This window comes from Sparus aurata, chromosome 6 (assembly GCF_900880675.1).
Source record: "Sparus aurata chromosome 6, fSpaAur1.1, whole genome shotgun sequence".
Classification (NCBI taxonomy): domain Eukaryota; kingdom Metazoa; phylum Chordata; class Actinopteri; order Spariformes; family Sparidae; genus Sparus; species Sparus aurata.
Window position 1 is genome coordinate 27809448 of NC_044192.1, and position 16226 is coordinate 27825673.

Genomic DNA, 16226 nt, shown 5'->3' on the forward strand with positions numbered 1-16226 from the left:
ATAGAAGATTGCTGAATGTTACTCAGCAGGAATGTACCCATTAAATACAGCCTCGCTAAGACTGCACCCTTACAAGAAGCAGCCAGAGCATACAGCAGGTCAAAGTGTTCTTACACATTTTTTAAAACTATTTTTGTTGTTGCGATTTGAACTAATATTTAACGACTATTACAAAATATGAATAACAATATGCTTCAAGTAAGCGAACAAGGTGAACATCCTCAGGTATTATAAATAAGTGTCTAAAGTAAAAGTCTCATCAGGGCTGTTTGAGTGTGATTTGATCGCTTTGATGGACCGCAATCACATTTCTGATTCCCATATTGCTACATCCTGATTGTTGCACACATGTGACATGTAATGTGTTTACAAATGAGGCTTCTGAGAAGAGTACAGGTTGGAAAGAGAGACTGAGACAGAGCTCACGTTCCTAACTTGAGCAGAAAACACTGTGTCCCTCTCTAGAAGTCCTTGATCTACCTTTATAAGCAGCAACATGTAGGAGGCTCGTTGCTCTTTATATAACCAACAGCCGTGCCTCACAGGTGCGCGCTGACTGTTCAGCTTCTCTAAAACGAATTGGCCAATCAGCGTCAAGGCCGGAGTTATCCATTTTACAGCGAGGCTTTGTTGGGGGAAAAAAAAAAAAAGGTCTGATCATCTGATTTTCATCAGCAGCTCCTCTCCTCCTCCCCTCTGGCCTCCGACTGAAGCTGCGACTCTTCACCAGACATGACAGAGCAAATTCATCTCGCCCGGTTTCAAAGACACACAAAGTGGGGGGAAAAACTTCTTTGTCACGTTGCTTTTTTTTTTTTTTTTTTTTTTTTTTATGCGCAGTGCTTCACTCAGCTTACCGTCTGCCAGTCCCCTTCTCTCCACCGGTACCGGGAGGGGCACTCGGCGACCCGGCAGCTCTGGCTGGATGCCGGTCTGGAGCGCTGGGAGCAGCCGCTCTCCAGCGGGCTCCGTCTGTCTCCGACCTGGCAGAACACCTCCCGTCGCTGGACGCCGTCGCCGCACGATGCCGAGCACTAGAAACAGGACAGGAGAGAGGTTTGGAAGCGTTTATTCATCATTTACCACCGCGTTTAAAGTTTAGCCTTGTTGCTGCGGAGCAAAGAAATCAACGTATATATTCCTGAAATATCGCGATACGCGTGAAGCTTCGCGAGTTTAGTTTTTCTACTTTGTTTGCTAACTGTCATGTTGTACAGTGGTTTTAAGGAATGTATTAAAAACTACTAAAACCAATTGTGTTACATATTCTGTGTTATGAAGGCTATCACATACATATTATATACATTATATTTACATAGCTGATAGCACGAAAATGTTATTTTTCAGATATTGTTTTTTTGTATTTGTGTTTGTGTGCGTTTATTCACCACTCAAGTAAGTAATAAATGTGTCCAATATTGAATGAGATGTTGATGTAAATTAAGTGTTTATGTATAATAAGTATTAGGCACTACGAATGTTAACTGAACAGTGTAAATGCTTTACAGGCAGGGCTGATGGTGTTTTTAGAAAACACTTAGAAAATATGTAATAATGATGAACTGCATTCATGTTCATACGCATTCAGTTTATTATAGTTTATATTCATACTCATTGGTCCTGATTTCTTTCTGCAGAAATGTGAAGAAATTCAAGTTGGAGCCTGGAAAGCGGATGTTTTTTTGGGGGGTGAAACTGTGTCTAAGTTACAGCAGGAATGTTTCCAATGAAAGCGTGTACTTTCTGCTTTTAATACGGAACATATTTGTACAGAGAAGGAGAGAGGGATGAAAAATCTGTTTGACTTTTGTTCGAGTTGTATTTTAACAACTATCGTGTGTCTTTTCTTTTTTCCAAACAGAGGATGATTTCGGAAAACCTGCACTTATGTTAATGCAACACTAACGGACTACATATTGCATTCATGATATCTGGTTATTCATACAGCTTTTAAGAGTATGACCGGTGCACTGTTGAGTCCGTGTTTGTGTACGTGCACGTGAGAGAGACTGAGACCACCGTCATGACTCCTCATCTGTTTACAGGTTAAAAGGAGCAGAAAGTGATAAACAACTCCAGATGATCAAGCCGAGGTGACATCAGATAACTGAATGTGTTCCAGAGGTTCAGCATCTTAAGACCAAGTCTGTTACACACATTTTTACCATTCATACGTGTCACGGCTTTATGTATTTCAGTGTGTATTATCTGCCATGCCGTTTCAGCAGTTGAATCACTAGGTAGCCCGTTGCATTGTGGGTAATAATGCTTTCCTTGACTAAAAGCTTCATGTGGAGTATCATTTTCTCCTGGCATGTGTCCTGCTCCACAGCTGTCCAGGGCAGACGCACATCCTCTCTGACGTATGGAGCGCAGATGTGCCCGAGTGCTCGGACTCTTGGCCGGTGAGGGCGGATTCGGAGTAAAGAGGCCACGAGAAAAAGAGAGAGGTACCAGACATCCCAGGTGTGCGTCGTAAGTGTGTCCGGCGTGGTGACGTTAGCGGACTGCCTCTTCAGTAGGGCACTCAAAGAAAAGATTAACATGTGGTTCCCATTGGGGAGCAAGAAGTGAAAAATGCTCGAAAGAAAGAGTGGAGGAAAGAGCAACAGTGAGAAGGAGGATAAAAGGGACAGAGAGGAGAGAAAAGTGAGGGCCGGAGGAAGAGAAAATGTAGAGATGAGAGGTGTGGATTTACTCTGGCTGGACTCAACATCAGTTAGGCTCAGATCAAAGAGGGGGAGTGCACGTCCGTCTGGCTGTCACAGTTAGTGTTCTGTGAAGTCGCAGCCCCGGCGTACACTACCTCAAAACCCCTGTTAGCAGCCCTAACCCCAGGCCTGTGCTGCAACCCGGCAAACCACCACGTGATGCGTAAAAAGCACCCTGCCTGAGTTAGTCGCCTGGCATGGCACATAAACACTGTCAGGTTTAGTTGCAGATGTTCTCACACATATGCACATATTTGCAAGCAGGCTGGTAAGCATTAAAGTGGAGAGAGAGAGAGAGGAAAAAAAACCCTCAGGTCTGGCAGCGTGAGAACAAGAGTGCTAGAGGAGTGTTTTATAGCAGGGTCAAAGAGTCCTACCTCTCCCCAGCTGCCAGTCTTCCACTTGGGACACCGTCCGCCTCGGCAGCGCCTCTGCTTCGAAGGTTTGGGGGAGAGTGACTGGCAGTTGTCCTCCGGGACAGGGCGGCCCGACCCAGTCACACAGGTCACTTTACGGGTCTTGAACCCTCTTCCACAGGCGGCAGAGCACTGCAAGGTGTCAAAGAAGAGAAGGAGATCAATTGAAATCAAAAGGTATGTTTTTTGTGTTAAAACTGGGGGCACTCGAACCAGCGACATTCTGATGTGGGGGGTTTTTTTTGGTCAAACCGCTATGATTGGGATTCACAATGCACAGAATTCGTGAAATGCCAGGCATAATTAAATCCGAATCTAAATGAAAAAAAATAGATGACTGCACAGCTATAATTAAAAACAGTTTAATTATTTCCTGAACAGGAAAACGTCTCTAATTTTGTGGAGCTTTTTTGACTCGCGAAAAAAAGAAAAAAGAACTTGTGAGACACAGCTCCACGTGGGTAGCTAGTCCAATGGCAAAGCGTGCCCCTTCATTCCGGCAGAAGTTTGTTTCACCTCCGGGTTCACCGAGTTACTAGAAGTCTAACTCGGTGTGACAGGCACACACACACACACACACAGACACACTCACAGGAGGGAGTGGAGAAGGGCTGGACTGTTCTCGGATAATCAAAGGGGGCGTTGCATGTGGGGATGGATGGGAAGCGACAGGCTCGGAGTTGAACGAGTGCGCAGCCCAGCGTGTGCTGCTGTCCTGACCAGCGAGGGACTGTACGAGACAGGAACATGCCGTGACCTCTCACCTCATTCGTTTGGGAGGGAGGGGGGGGATCATGAAAGGAGGGGCTAATAAAATGCTTATTCCCCGTTTTGAATCCGGGCAACCCTCGCATCCAAATTTGATCTTTGATGTGTTCGATTCATTGGAATTAACTCATGCTGTTAGTCATGTTAGTGAGTTGTTCATTTATTTAATCAATAAAGACAAAAAAAAACAGCGATGGATGCATTTGTGTTTTTTGACAAAGAAATAAAGAAAAGAAGTCATATCAACACTGACTGGTTCTTGTTTTGAAATTGTTGTGATTACATTTCAATAAAAATGAGACTTGCGTATGTGTCTTAGAGTGACAGAGCATCTCATGATTCATTACTGACAGCTCCTGTTTCAAATACCACCACTGATAGAGAACACAAAATACGATTATTTAGATGCACTATGGTAGGTGAGTGGGTCATCAAAGGTGACGGTGGACTTTCCAGTGAAAGGCTCAAGTCTTAAAACATTACAATCCAAGGCAGTCCTCTGGACTGTTGTTCTGTTCGAACGTCAGGGCATTCCTCAAAACCTTTATTAACTTTTTTACAAGGGCTTTCCTGCTGTTGTACCCGGTGTTATGCCCTCAGAATACCTTGAGAAAAACAAATGGGTCCCATTAAAACACCATGTGTTCTATCATTGCATGAACCCCATATGCAGGATTCATTAACTTTGCCCATAAGTTCTCCAGGGTTCTGTAATTATCTGGCACAGGTCACTAATACAAACATCAGCACTCATACACAATTCCTCCTTAATCAGATAATAAATACACTATATAAACCAATTTATTTGCATCAACTTTATTTGCCAAAAGAAAAGTGTGTCATCCACTAATCGCACAGTTGGTGGTTCAACCCACATATTGAAGCGTCCTTTGGCAAGACACTGAACCATGTTGCTCCCAATGGGTAGACCACCATCTTGTAGTACTTGGGGGGGCAGGAATAGCTCAGTCCGTGGGGACTTGGCTTGGGGATTTGAAGAACGCTGGTTCAAGTCCAACCCGGACCAAAAAAAAGAATGATGTGGACTGGCAGTTGGAGAGTGCTGGTTCACATCCTGGGCATTGGGTGCCCTTGAGCAAGGCACTGACCCCTAACACTGCTCATTGGGTGCCGTGGCATGTGTGGCTGCCCCTTCGCTCATCTTCTCTACACTGCATGTGTGTTTGTGTGTGCGCACCTGTGTGTAATGTGAGTCGAAAAAAGAATTTCCCAATTTGGGATTAAAATAGTATATTAAATTACTTCATGTGGTTCTTCTTTGGCTGACATAAATAATGCAGCATAAGTTATAGCTAGCAACATGGTGGATGAGGAGCTTCTACCAAAAAATGTATATATCATGTGTTAATGGTGCAAATGGAGACATGTACTGGCTATCTCAAGTTTATTATTCAAGACCTACAATTTTAGCTGTAAAAATCCATGGAGGTCACAGCATCCGTCAGCACTATATGGAATCAAGCCCCCCAAAACACACTTTTTACTGTCAGCATAGCGTTCGGGAATCCTATTCAACTTTGTTGCGTTTTCTTTTTTGCGGGATCAGAGCAATTTCCCAGAAGTCTGTCTATGCTGATGGAATGATCCGGGAAGGGGCCCCTCCCCAGATCAAACGTGACCCTTGACCCACCAATACACCACTGCATTGTCTTGCTGACGGCCCCCAATGTTTATTTGAGTCACCGTCCCTGGCCCCCACATCGGTGCACTGTCATCATCTCGCATTAGACCAGAGTAGAGGGGCCTGACAGAGAGGGCCAAAGGGCGCTGGCGCTGGCATGCGTCATCAGGCGTCGCAAAAAGAGCCGGGGCATTAGGCATTAAGAGTGACTGAACACGCTAAATGCATTGGGAGGTATACCGAGGTATTGTCATGCAGGACAAAGATTCACCTTGATGGAGAGAGCTTTGAACTCCTGACACAGGCAGTAAAAGCATGGTCACTCAGAGAGGTCAGCAGAGGCCCTGACCACATAAAACAACAAGGATATTGCTCAGTGATTTGTGCCTTTTCATTCAGGAAAAACAGCCCAGTGAATAGACTGACGGGGAGCACTGCTTTATAAGCTATTTGCCTGGCCTCTCTTTTTAAATTAATGTAATGTAATGTAATAATATAATAAAATATAATATAATATAGGATGCTTCCTTTTTCACAAACACACTGTAATTACTGTAGAGCTTGAGCTGGTAATCTCTTTCAATATAGGGCTTAGCAGCAGGACTACAGTGTTGCGAGCAGCGAGGCTATTGGTGTAATGCATGTTGTTTGAGGTTGGTACTTGGGTCAGTTATCTTGGCTTATGACTTTTTTGGACAGCCAGTCTGAGCCAGCTGCCAGCAAGCTGAATGTTGTTTTGTTTTTCATTTTCTCAGTTCACACAGACCATGGTCTGCTAACAGCATGTTAGTAACACTTTAGAATACAGCCCACAAAAAGCTGTGTTCTTCTTTCCAATATACAGTATAGGTTTTTGTACTGTGTACCAGTAAGTTACGTACCAATGCACATATGTAGGTACACATGAACAATCTGAGACCCTCTACAATAATTAATACCATAGGTATCTTTTAAACCTATTCTTGTACTGACATTGGTAATAAGCAAGTACCAGCCATCAACATTCGCTGGTCAGGTCAGTGGAGACTTTGTCTGTTGTTGAGGGAAGTTCTGTGTTGTGTATCTATAGTAGTTAGTTTTGGCATTGGGCTTTCAAAAAATGTCTTTTTAAGTTCTCCAATTGTTACCCCCTTATTCCCTAACCTCACATCTTGCTCCATTGCCCCAACATGTATCAGTTTACGCCATACTGGTTGGTATGAGACACTAGATTGTAAATTGGGAAGAATTTCGCTTTAATGCGAAGTGTTTCCAGAATGTTTTGTTCAAATAAGAATGAAAAAAAGCCTTTGACAGTACCTCTACTTCACTTTAATCGTAACCTTTTCTGGAAATAAACAGAAATCCAACAAATCCATAAAAAATTAAATATTGACATAACATTATAATGAAGTAACAATAAATACAAGTAATTACATAAATGTACAGAAATCTTCTTGAAACACAGACTACAGAATACTGCCATTTGTGAATAAGAGACAGACAAAATACTTATTTCAAGAGCCTGTTGATACGGTGTTTGAGCTGTACTGCTATTTGAACCAAGAGGTTGACCGCAAGGAGTCAAACTGCTAAGACTGAGAAATAAAACTTAACAGGAATACCAGGATGTGCCGTGTTAATACTGAGTTCTACTTTCACTGATTCAACCTAGATTTGATTTTAGGCTGCATTACAATCTCACATGTGGGAGTCATTGCGAGCGATCGTTCTCATTAGTAAATGATGTGTGGTAGAAAATGTACTCACTGCTGTGTTAACAGGCCCTTAAAATAAGGTGTGATGTCAGAACAGACATTTATGACCAGGAGGAGTCAACTGGGTGGGCTGCAGGCAAAAGCTGCCCCTAACCACAGATTCTGGGTCAGTTTTTCACTGTCCACAGCAGGATGGTAAACATTACAAGGTGGGAGATGACGGACACCCTGGATCTGTGTTTAGGGCCATCAGCTGCAATGAGTAGCCTCAACAACTCATGCTTAATCTTAGCCAGCCAAAACCCCTCCAGTGCAAGGGAGAGAAAGATACGGCAGGGGGGCAATCAAAACAGAGACTGAGGTAGACACAGTAGGTTGGCTCAGAGTAAGAGCTCTGGATACAAAACACTATTAACTTCCCCTGTGGTCACAGGTATCACGTGTTTAGAGTACGACATTTTGAACAGTCCATTCTCTTAAAGGTTGAGCAAGTTGTTTGATGGACATTTGAAGACAGTTCAACATTATTTCATCAAATCTGTGATACATTTCGCTGACCAATCGGATTGATCCACTAACTGCTCATGGAAGAAATAAAAAGTACAGAAAAGGCAGCACAAAAAAGCAACGTGCCACAATACACACCTAACTGACCAATAATATGATGATTCATTTTTGATATCTTGTATCTCCCTTGTTTGGCCAAAGCACCACTGTAGTGTAGGTTATCATAGTTTAATGGCTAGTTGAGTTGTGTTTTGTTCCAAGTGAGGTATTGTTGAGCATAGCATATTTAGCCACTCCAAGTACTTACTGTACAAAGAAAACATTAACTAACACAATATAAATACACTCATATCAAAGCACCTTTGGAGCAGAGAGATTTAAACCTAATGTTTTGGCCACACTAAGGAAATCTGGGTCAAAACCCTCTGCCAAACTGGAATACAATGGCTATTAGTTCTAATTACCACAAACTCGGCGAGACACTTTATTTTACAGTGCTGGTACAGCTGCTGTTCGCTGGTGTTTACTACTGATACTGGACGTTTCAGGAACTTTTGAGTCAACATATTCATGCTTCAGTGTGTCATTGTCATTTTGGGGCAACACCACTGTTGGTTTCATAGCAAAGGGTGAATACATAAACTGTAAAATAAAGTGTCTAAATAAGATTAGTAACTTCTCTAAAAAAAACACATGTGCCTTGAGACAAATTGAATTCTTGATACAATAGCCATTTCATAGATGTATATAGTACAAAGATGTATATATAGTACACAGCCCTATCTAAGTTGGTGCTTTAATGTTCATAAAAGAACATGAACTACATTGTGTAGCACCACATATTTGGAGATTATGGGCCATTCTTTGGATAATAAAAGAACAAGGCATCGTACTGTATATTCCTGATATACAAAAACATTCATCAGTATTTGCATATGAACAACGATTGGCTAAATGTGCGAATACAAAGAGCTAAGACACAAAATAAATCACTTTTTAAAGTTAATGCTATATACAAAAGATAAAAAGGAAAAAATATCTTAATAAATTATCTTTAAAAACAATATTTTACAAAACTAACTTTGATTGTGATACAAAGTGATCCTGAATTTTTCAAATACTAATACAAGGCTCAACAACAGTTTTATGGTAACTAGGACTGACAAAAAAAAATGTTCTTATGGTCACAGCTGTCACTGAAGTATTTTGTGATGTTGTACTTTTTTTTGGCATATTGCAAGTGAGCGGATCTTTGCCATTTAAGTGCAACAGAAATGAACTTTCCAAGTGTCTTGAGGAAATGTTGACCAATCGCAGGCACCAGAGAGGGAGCAGGAAGTGGAGGAGGTTAAGAGTAAAAGTAGAGAAGCGGGAGTGTAACTTCTCCAGTGCAAAAGCACCATAGTCATCCTGTCCTTTTAAGACTGTTTGTGAAAGAGTAAGACTACAGGTATTTGAAAAATACGTGAGGTTGAAGAACAAGGTATAGAGTATTTTTTATGAGCGTACCGAGCTCCATGGGTCTGTGCTCCAGTGGGGGCTAGACGGGCACGGCTGAGTATTGCACTGCTCACGATCTGGTGGCTTGTCATGGATCTCGCAGCTCAGATCATTGAAACGCTCGCCGTTTGGACGCTGACACACCACCAGCCTCGTCTTTATCCCACCTCCACATGGCTTGGTGCACTGAGGACAGCAGGAGGAGAGGTTTTGTTTTACAAATGGGTTTGAGTGTGAAGAAAAAACACTAGGGCTATTTTTTTCACTTGAAAACAGATCTGCCTTGTGTGGAGCATGAAGAATGTGAGACTTAGCTGATTTCTAATGCATTTTCAAGGCTGCATACAAAGCAACTTCTGTGTCAGTTTTCTCTCTAAACTGGAGCCAAGGCAAGCTGTAATCTGATGTAAACAGCAGCAAACTGGTGTCTGGCTTACCTCTCCCCAGTTGCCGTAGATCCACTGTGGACATGGCCCTGACTCACAGGATCGTTGCTCACTGGGCCGGTTGCGATCTTCACAGCTGTTGGCAGGGTACCCGTTCTCATCCTGGCACACTACTACACGCCGCTGGAACCCTCCTGCACATGTGCTGGAGCACTGTCGAGAAAAGAGAGCATCGAGTGCACACGGTCAAAGGTGGGTCTTAAAAATATATGATCAGTGAACAGATGTAAGTGAGTCCTGAAGGGATGTACTGTACATTATTTATATCTATTTAGACACAATGACATTGGGCAATATGGCCTTAAAATTATTTTGCAACGATTTTAATTCTGAAAGTTAATAGCTATCACAATAGCTATATAATATCAATTTTTTCCCAAACCCTGTGATGACGTGAAAAAAAAACAAAAAAAAAAAACACAAAGGTATTGCAATTAAATCATTGTGTCTAGTTAGTTAAATGCACACATAACATGTTGTAATAAATCAATGTCCACTGTGAGGTATGTATGCAAACAAATCACCCCCTCTTCTTCAGAGAACAATACGAAGACAAAAGACTGGCCATGTCTGCTGCTATATTAAAGTACACATCCTCAGGTCAGAGGAAGGAAGAGACACTAGAAATAGCTTTAATCACCTCCCAGAATTATTTAAAGGTCAAAATTATTTTTGGATTATAACTAACCCAGTTTTAAAAAAAACAGCTGAACAATACAAAGAAAGAGATCCATGCGGGGGGGGGGGGCAGCCTGTGGCTTTTGGGTCATGCTATCCCGTGGTGTTACATCACAATGGCTAAGGTCTTGTGTTAAAAAGAGTGAAGGGCCTGGAGGACTGAGCCTCACTTCACGAATGTTTGTCTGCACCAGGTTACAAAATGCATTGTAGTAAGAAATGGTATTGTAGTAAGAAAATAACTGGTTCACAAGAGAAGAAGATATTGTGGACTGTTCTTTACGTCAGTGCTTAAATCACCCAATGGACCTGCAATGCGACAAACTAAGGACACTTTAAAAGAATAGTTGGACATTTTGTGAAGTACGCTTACTCAGATCTGTACCTCTTTCATGTCGGTATTGTAAATATATACATAAAGCTACAGCTGGTTAGCTTAGCTTAGTACATTGCATTGCCAGAAAGAAAGTCACTCCAGTCAGTTCACTAGCAAAACAAAGCTAACATGGTGCGATTGTGAGTGTGTGTGTGTGTGTGTGTGTGTGTCTGCCTGTGAAAAGAACGGCCTTGAATAATCCCTGTTGTGGACAAGCGGTTTCCTAATGCTCAGGTCATTACAAAAACAGCCATCTCATTCTCCCACTTGTTTAACTGTTCTCCAGACGTCTATTGTTTGAGTTGGAGGTTTGCTTGCACATGATGGAGCAAAATATATCAAATGTCAGGTCCCACAGAAATAGTTTGTTGATGAGTGATGTTGCGCTGCTGTGTGTAGTATAACTCACAGCGCCCCAGGGTCCAGTCCGCCATTGGTGGGATTGGCTACGGGGCAGGTTGTTCCTGGCGCTGGAGTTTGGTGGGGACGGGAAAGGTCGAGACTCACTGGAGCGGGACGGGCATTGAGACATGGCACAGTCCTGCTCTGTGGTAGGACGATCGTCTGGGTCACACTCATTAGCACTGACCTCTTGGTCACTGAAGTTCACGCACAGTACCTGCCGCGTCGTCTTCCCCTGGCCACAGGTTACTGAGCACTGAGAACACACACATACAATGAATACAGAGATCAGTCATAAAACTAATGTGCCAGGATACAAACAAACATTGACCAACAATTGAAGAAATAGTGATAACATGGTGTGAGGCAGAAAACAGGGTAGAGAACAGCCATTCATACCAACTGGTCATTAGCCCTGGCACTTTCAACTGCGTTTTACAGAGGTTTGACGACTCTAAAATTAAAGGGTGAACATGGGATCTTGTAACAACTGTGGCATTATGATGTGAATTACTAAGATTACTGCAATTCACAACCATCAATCTCATTCTGCTCTCCACAGCACTCAGTATTTTACTGAATATCTTCTAAATGCCACCGCCATTAAATACCAATATACAACGCTACACGTGTCCACTCATCTACAACACAGAAAGTGATACATGTGGAGGAAATGGATGGATGGATGGATGAAGGGATTTTCGACAACTGCCCTACGTCTGTGGCTACAGGGGAAACCAGACTAAGAAATGAGGGGCTTCACTTTCAGGCTCAGCTCCCAATGATGCCTGCAGCTGCTGCAGACATCCAACTGTAGATCTAGACTAAGATACTTAAGCCTTTTGACTGGGGGGCAGCAATTACTAACAGTAATGGAGGTTTGACCCCATTTACACTTCATTTGAAACCTACCCCAAGACCTGCTGAAGGCCATAACAAGAGCCAACCAGCAGAAGTGTGTCAACTACATACAGATGGCACCAAAGCGAAAACCCTCCGCTCTTCAGCTGGCCAATAAAACTGCACAGAAATTTCACAAACAAAAACAACGGGGCACATCCTCGACAAGGTCCAATGCCAATTTAAAACCAGCTTGACTTGGTGTTGAGGATGCCGATACAGCTCTCATTCAAGTTGAACAAGGCATAAAACAAATGGCCCTGGGTCTGGCACTGATAGACTTAGCAGTATATCCTTAAAGAACCCAGGTGCACCTCTTTCTTTTTCAGAAAATACCACAGGGCATATCTTCTGCCAGGCACTAATGGCGTCTCAAACAGCTCCTACATAGCAGAGTCTACTTTCTGTCTTGCATAAGGTGATCCGTCATACTTATGTAACAGCTCTCTGATCTAAAATCTCACCTGGGATTACACTGTCCAGAGGTTTACACTGCTTTGTCACAATGTTTTGGATTTCCCATGATTATAGATACGGTGAAAGGCTTTACATACAATAAGTCCATGTATATGATATGATACTAAATGAAGCTGTTGGATAACTTACTATACACTATGGAACAATAACAAAACTGTCATATTGGAGTGTTCTGTCGCTGCAAGATTAAGAAGGCTGTTTTGATTTGGCTGCTTTGTGTGTGTGTGTGTGAGTGTGTGGTTCTGAAATCTTTTTTGGCCTTAGGATGAACTAACTTCAATGAGTGTCTTTGGCTTGGTGGTACATGTGTGTGTGTATATGGTGACCAGACCTGCAGTCTGGCTGTACTGTATCAGTACCAGGACTATGATGAGAAACATCTGTAAACAAGGCTGGAGCCCCTCACTGCAGCCCCTTGCATCTCATAACTCCAGAAACTTCAATTCACTCTCTCTCTCTCTCTCTCTCTCTCTCTCTCGTGTGCGCGCGGGCACACACAAACACCACACACACACACACACACACACACACACACACACTCCTTCTCTAGCCTTATTCCAGCTCTCCTCCATGCCTCGATACACACTTGCCTTACAGCTGCCACCCTGTCTCCACATCTTTGCTTACACAAACAGCTACATAGCGTGAGTAGACACTAATTGTCGGTGTAGGTGAAAAATCATGCAGAGTACACTGAAATAAATAAACTTTGCAGTAAGAAAAACACCTGGATAGCAATATTGATGAGATTAATCAACAGTGCTGTCTGTTGTCTATATAATGAGATGCAGATCTGATTGAAAATGCAGGGGAAACTGAATTTCCGTTGTCCTCTCCAACACTGAATGAGCTTTTGTAAGTCTAAGTGCAGCTGTTTAACATTCTGTTTTTCAGAGAATGTACACATATGTGTTAGATACTACTGGATAAATGATGATAAGGGCGTGTTGTCTTACCACAGTCCACTCCAGCACTTTCCACTGTCCGCATGCCACTACTGAGCACACCTCTCTGGCGGGGGGTTTTGGTAGGTGCGCGCAGGCCGACTCCTCTGCCACACCACCCTGGTTGTCACGGCAACTCACGTAGCGCATCCGTGTCCCTTTGCCACAGCTGGCGCTACACTGTTGTGCAGAGGAGAAGAACGTTAAGAAGCTGCAAACCAACACAAAGACACAAGAACTGAAGATGTGACAGAGGAACAAACCTGGGTCCAAGAACCAAACCGCCACTGAGTTTTGTGGCCCTGGTGGGAGGGGACTTTGGTCCCTGGGGGAACAGGGTGGCTGCTGGGACACTGGGCCAGTTCACAGTCCTGTGGAAGGGAGGACACATACACCCATTCATGCAGTGATTAACAAAATGAATATACTGTAACAACATCTGTCCCTGACCACAAAATACCACGAATATCAGAGATAGCTCCTGTGACATGGGACAGTCATTAACAACTTAAACTATATTCCTTCAGCTCTGCATTTGAGAGTAGTTGTGTTTCCCATCAACCCTTTCCTCCCACCTTATCCAAACAACATTAACAGGGTCCCCCCGTCAGTTCAAACTATGGATTGTGGCAGTAAGCCACGCAGCATAAAGCCCTGATCCCTGTCATAACAGGTCATAGTGGAGTGGTATTCAGGGCTCCAATACCCATGCTGGCGTGGTCGTAAACTCCACCCCTAATCCACCCCCTTGTCCCTCACCTTCCGCCCTTTCCTCTTTTTCCCCCCACGCCCTCTGGTGCCCTCTGACCCCCGGTCTCTTGGAATGAGGCCTTAATCAGGTCGACCAGGATCTAAGCAGGCTCCACATTCCACACTCGGCCTCCTCACTGAAGCAAATAGTCCCCTCGGTACAACTTAAAGTAGCTCTACGCACACTTCCTGTCCGGCTCAAATTTTTATTTGTAAAAGCTGATAAAACATGAAAAATTGTGTGATGACTTACATCTTCTACAAATTATATAACAAGCAGCGTTCATATCTGTCAGCCCTTATCCAATCTATGTGTAAAAAATATCGAGGAAAGCATCTGTTGCCTCCGACTCTCTCCTCCTTATACCCAGACCTCCATCCATATATCTGTCCCTCCTTTTCCAAGCCCTGCTCAGTGGCTGGTGGTGGTGGGACTAGCAGCCTGGTGGCCCACTTAATGGCTGGCTGGTTAGAATCACAACGAGGTGGGGCAACTGCTTCAGGGTCACTGGCTCTGCCGGCCCAGGCACCGGAATTAAGAGCCACTGCGACTAAAGGGGGGCCTCATCCTGAGTCTGCATGCTCAGCCTTCTGAAATGGCTTTACGTCCCACGCTGAGCAAACAAAACTCTCATTCAGCTCGAAATAGGTTTCTTTGGTGTTTCTGTGCCTCTAGTGTGTGTGTGTGTGTGTGTGTGTGTGTGTGTGTGTGTGTGTGTGTTTAGCACAGCGAACAAACAGATTTAGACAACACGACTAATTTCACATGTAACCCTGAGTAAATTAAACACTTGAGCACTATCAAATTGAATAACCTGTGGGTAGAGGAGCCACATATTTCAAACTGAATCACTGGACATATTTACATATTAGCAATTAGTCATTTGAAGAATGGAGGTGTGCCTTATTATATTGTTTCAAATAACACAGGTATAATCTTTAATATGATTTTAAAAATTCTAAGCGTGATGATGGAAAAATTCCATGGTGTTGACATACTGACGTAAGAGCATTGCGTTCAGCAAAAGGAAGCATGACCGAAAGCAAAAGTAACATTGCTACACACCAGGGTGAAGGAAGGGGAGACTTCAATAGTGTGGAAGAGATTTAACAAAAACAAAAGATATACAACCAATCCCGGTAATATGTCAGAAGTGCAGGAATACTAGAATAACAAAATGAGCCAATTAAACAATTATTCCACCACCTGAAGCAGGAGCACTTGGTTGATTTTAGGTCCATATCACCTACCCCTATTGAAGAATACTCATTAAATTGAATTTTGTAATATTTAATATTATTTTATTTAGGGTTCTAGTCAAGTTTCCAATAACAGCTGCCATAATTTAGGGATGTTTTGAAGTGAAGGTATCCTCAAGATGATTTAATACTTCTGCCAGACTTTAGTGTCTTTAAAAATAATGAAGATAAGAGTATTCTGGAATAACACTGTAAGGTCATCCTGAAACATTTAGGCTTTCTTTTGGGGGATTCTGTCTGAGAATTGTGTGTCTCTATGTGGGGATAGTGAGGCCCGTATAACCTCCCCTTCTGACTTTCCCTCTAGACCAGACTAGATCAGACAACATAGCTTTATTGAGACCAGGTGGAAATGAAATGTGTGTGTTTGTCTGTGTGTGTTTTGAGTGTTGGTGCGCATGCACGTGGATTCTCTCCCTCGCAGAAGGAATCAGTTGAAAGTGTGCTCTCACAATGAAGACATGGTAAAGAGACTGTGAGCATTTCAGAGACGTAAAAGGAAGATGATAGACAGAGGGAGAAGAGAGGCAAGCGAGAAAATGTCCTCCTTACCTGGGTGTCAGTGGGTCGGGTGGCAGCATTACATTCAGTGTCATCCATGACCGCACCATAAGAGCCAACCACACACTTCACTGCTCGCATCTGGTAGCCTGGCCCACACGAGGTAGTGCACTGAGTTCAAAGAGGGGAAAAAAAGGAATGGTGGGGGAACATTACAGTGAGCCAAAGAGAAAACGGAGGAAGAGGCAAGA

The 16226-nt window shown here is 43.1% G+C and overlaps 1 protein-coding gene across 1 annotated transcript in view; it reads right to left on the reverse strand.

The window, feature by feature from the left end:
• adamts9 (ADAM metallopeptidase with thrombospondin type 1 motif, 9) overlaps positions 1-16226 on the reverse strand; it is a 46004-nt gene that overhangs the window by 11591 nt on the left and 18187 nt on the right. The window contains exons 23-30 of the mRNA XM_030421035.1: positions 16027-16146; positions 13728-13835; positions 13477-13644; positions 11151-11399; positions 9679-9840; positions 9251-9427; positions 3089-3259; positions 858-1034 (exon numbers count right to left, since the gene is read on the reverse strand). Of these exons, the coding sequence (XP_030276895.1) occupies positions 858-1034; positions 3089-3259; positions 9251-9427; positions 9679-9840; positions 11151-11399; positions 13477-13644; positions 13728-13835; positions 16027-16146 (1332 nt within the window). The remainder of the gene's footprint in view (positions 1-857; positions 1035-3088; positions 3260-9250; positions 9428-9678; positions 9841-11150; positions 11400-13476; positions 13645-13727; positions 13836-16026; positions 16147-16226) is intronic.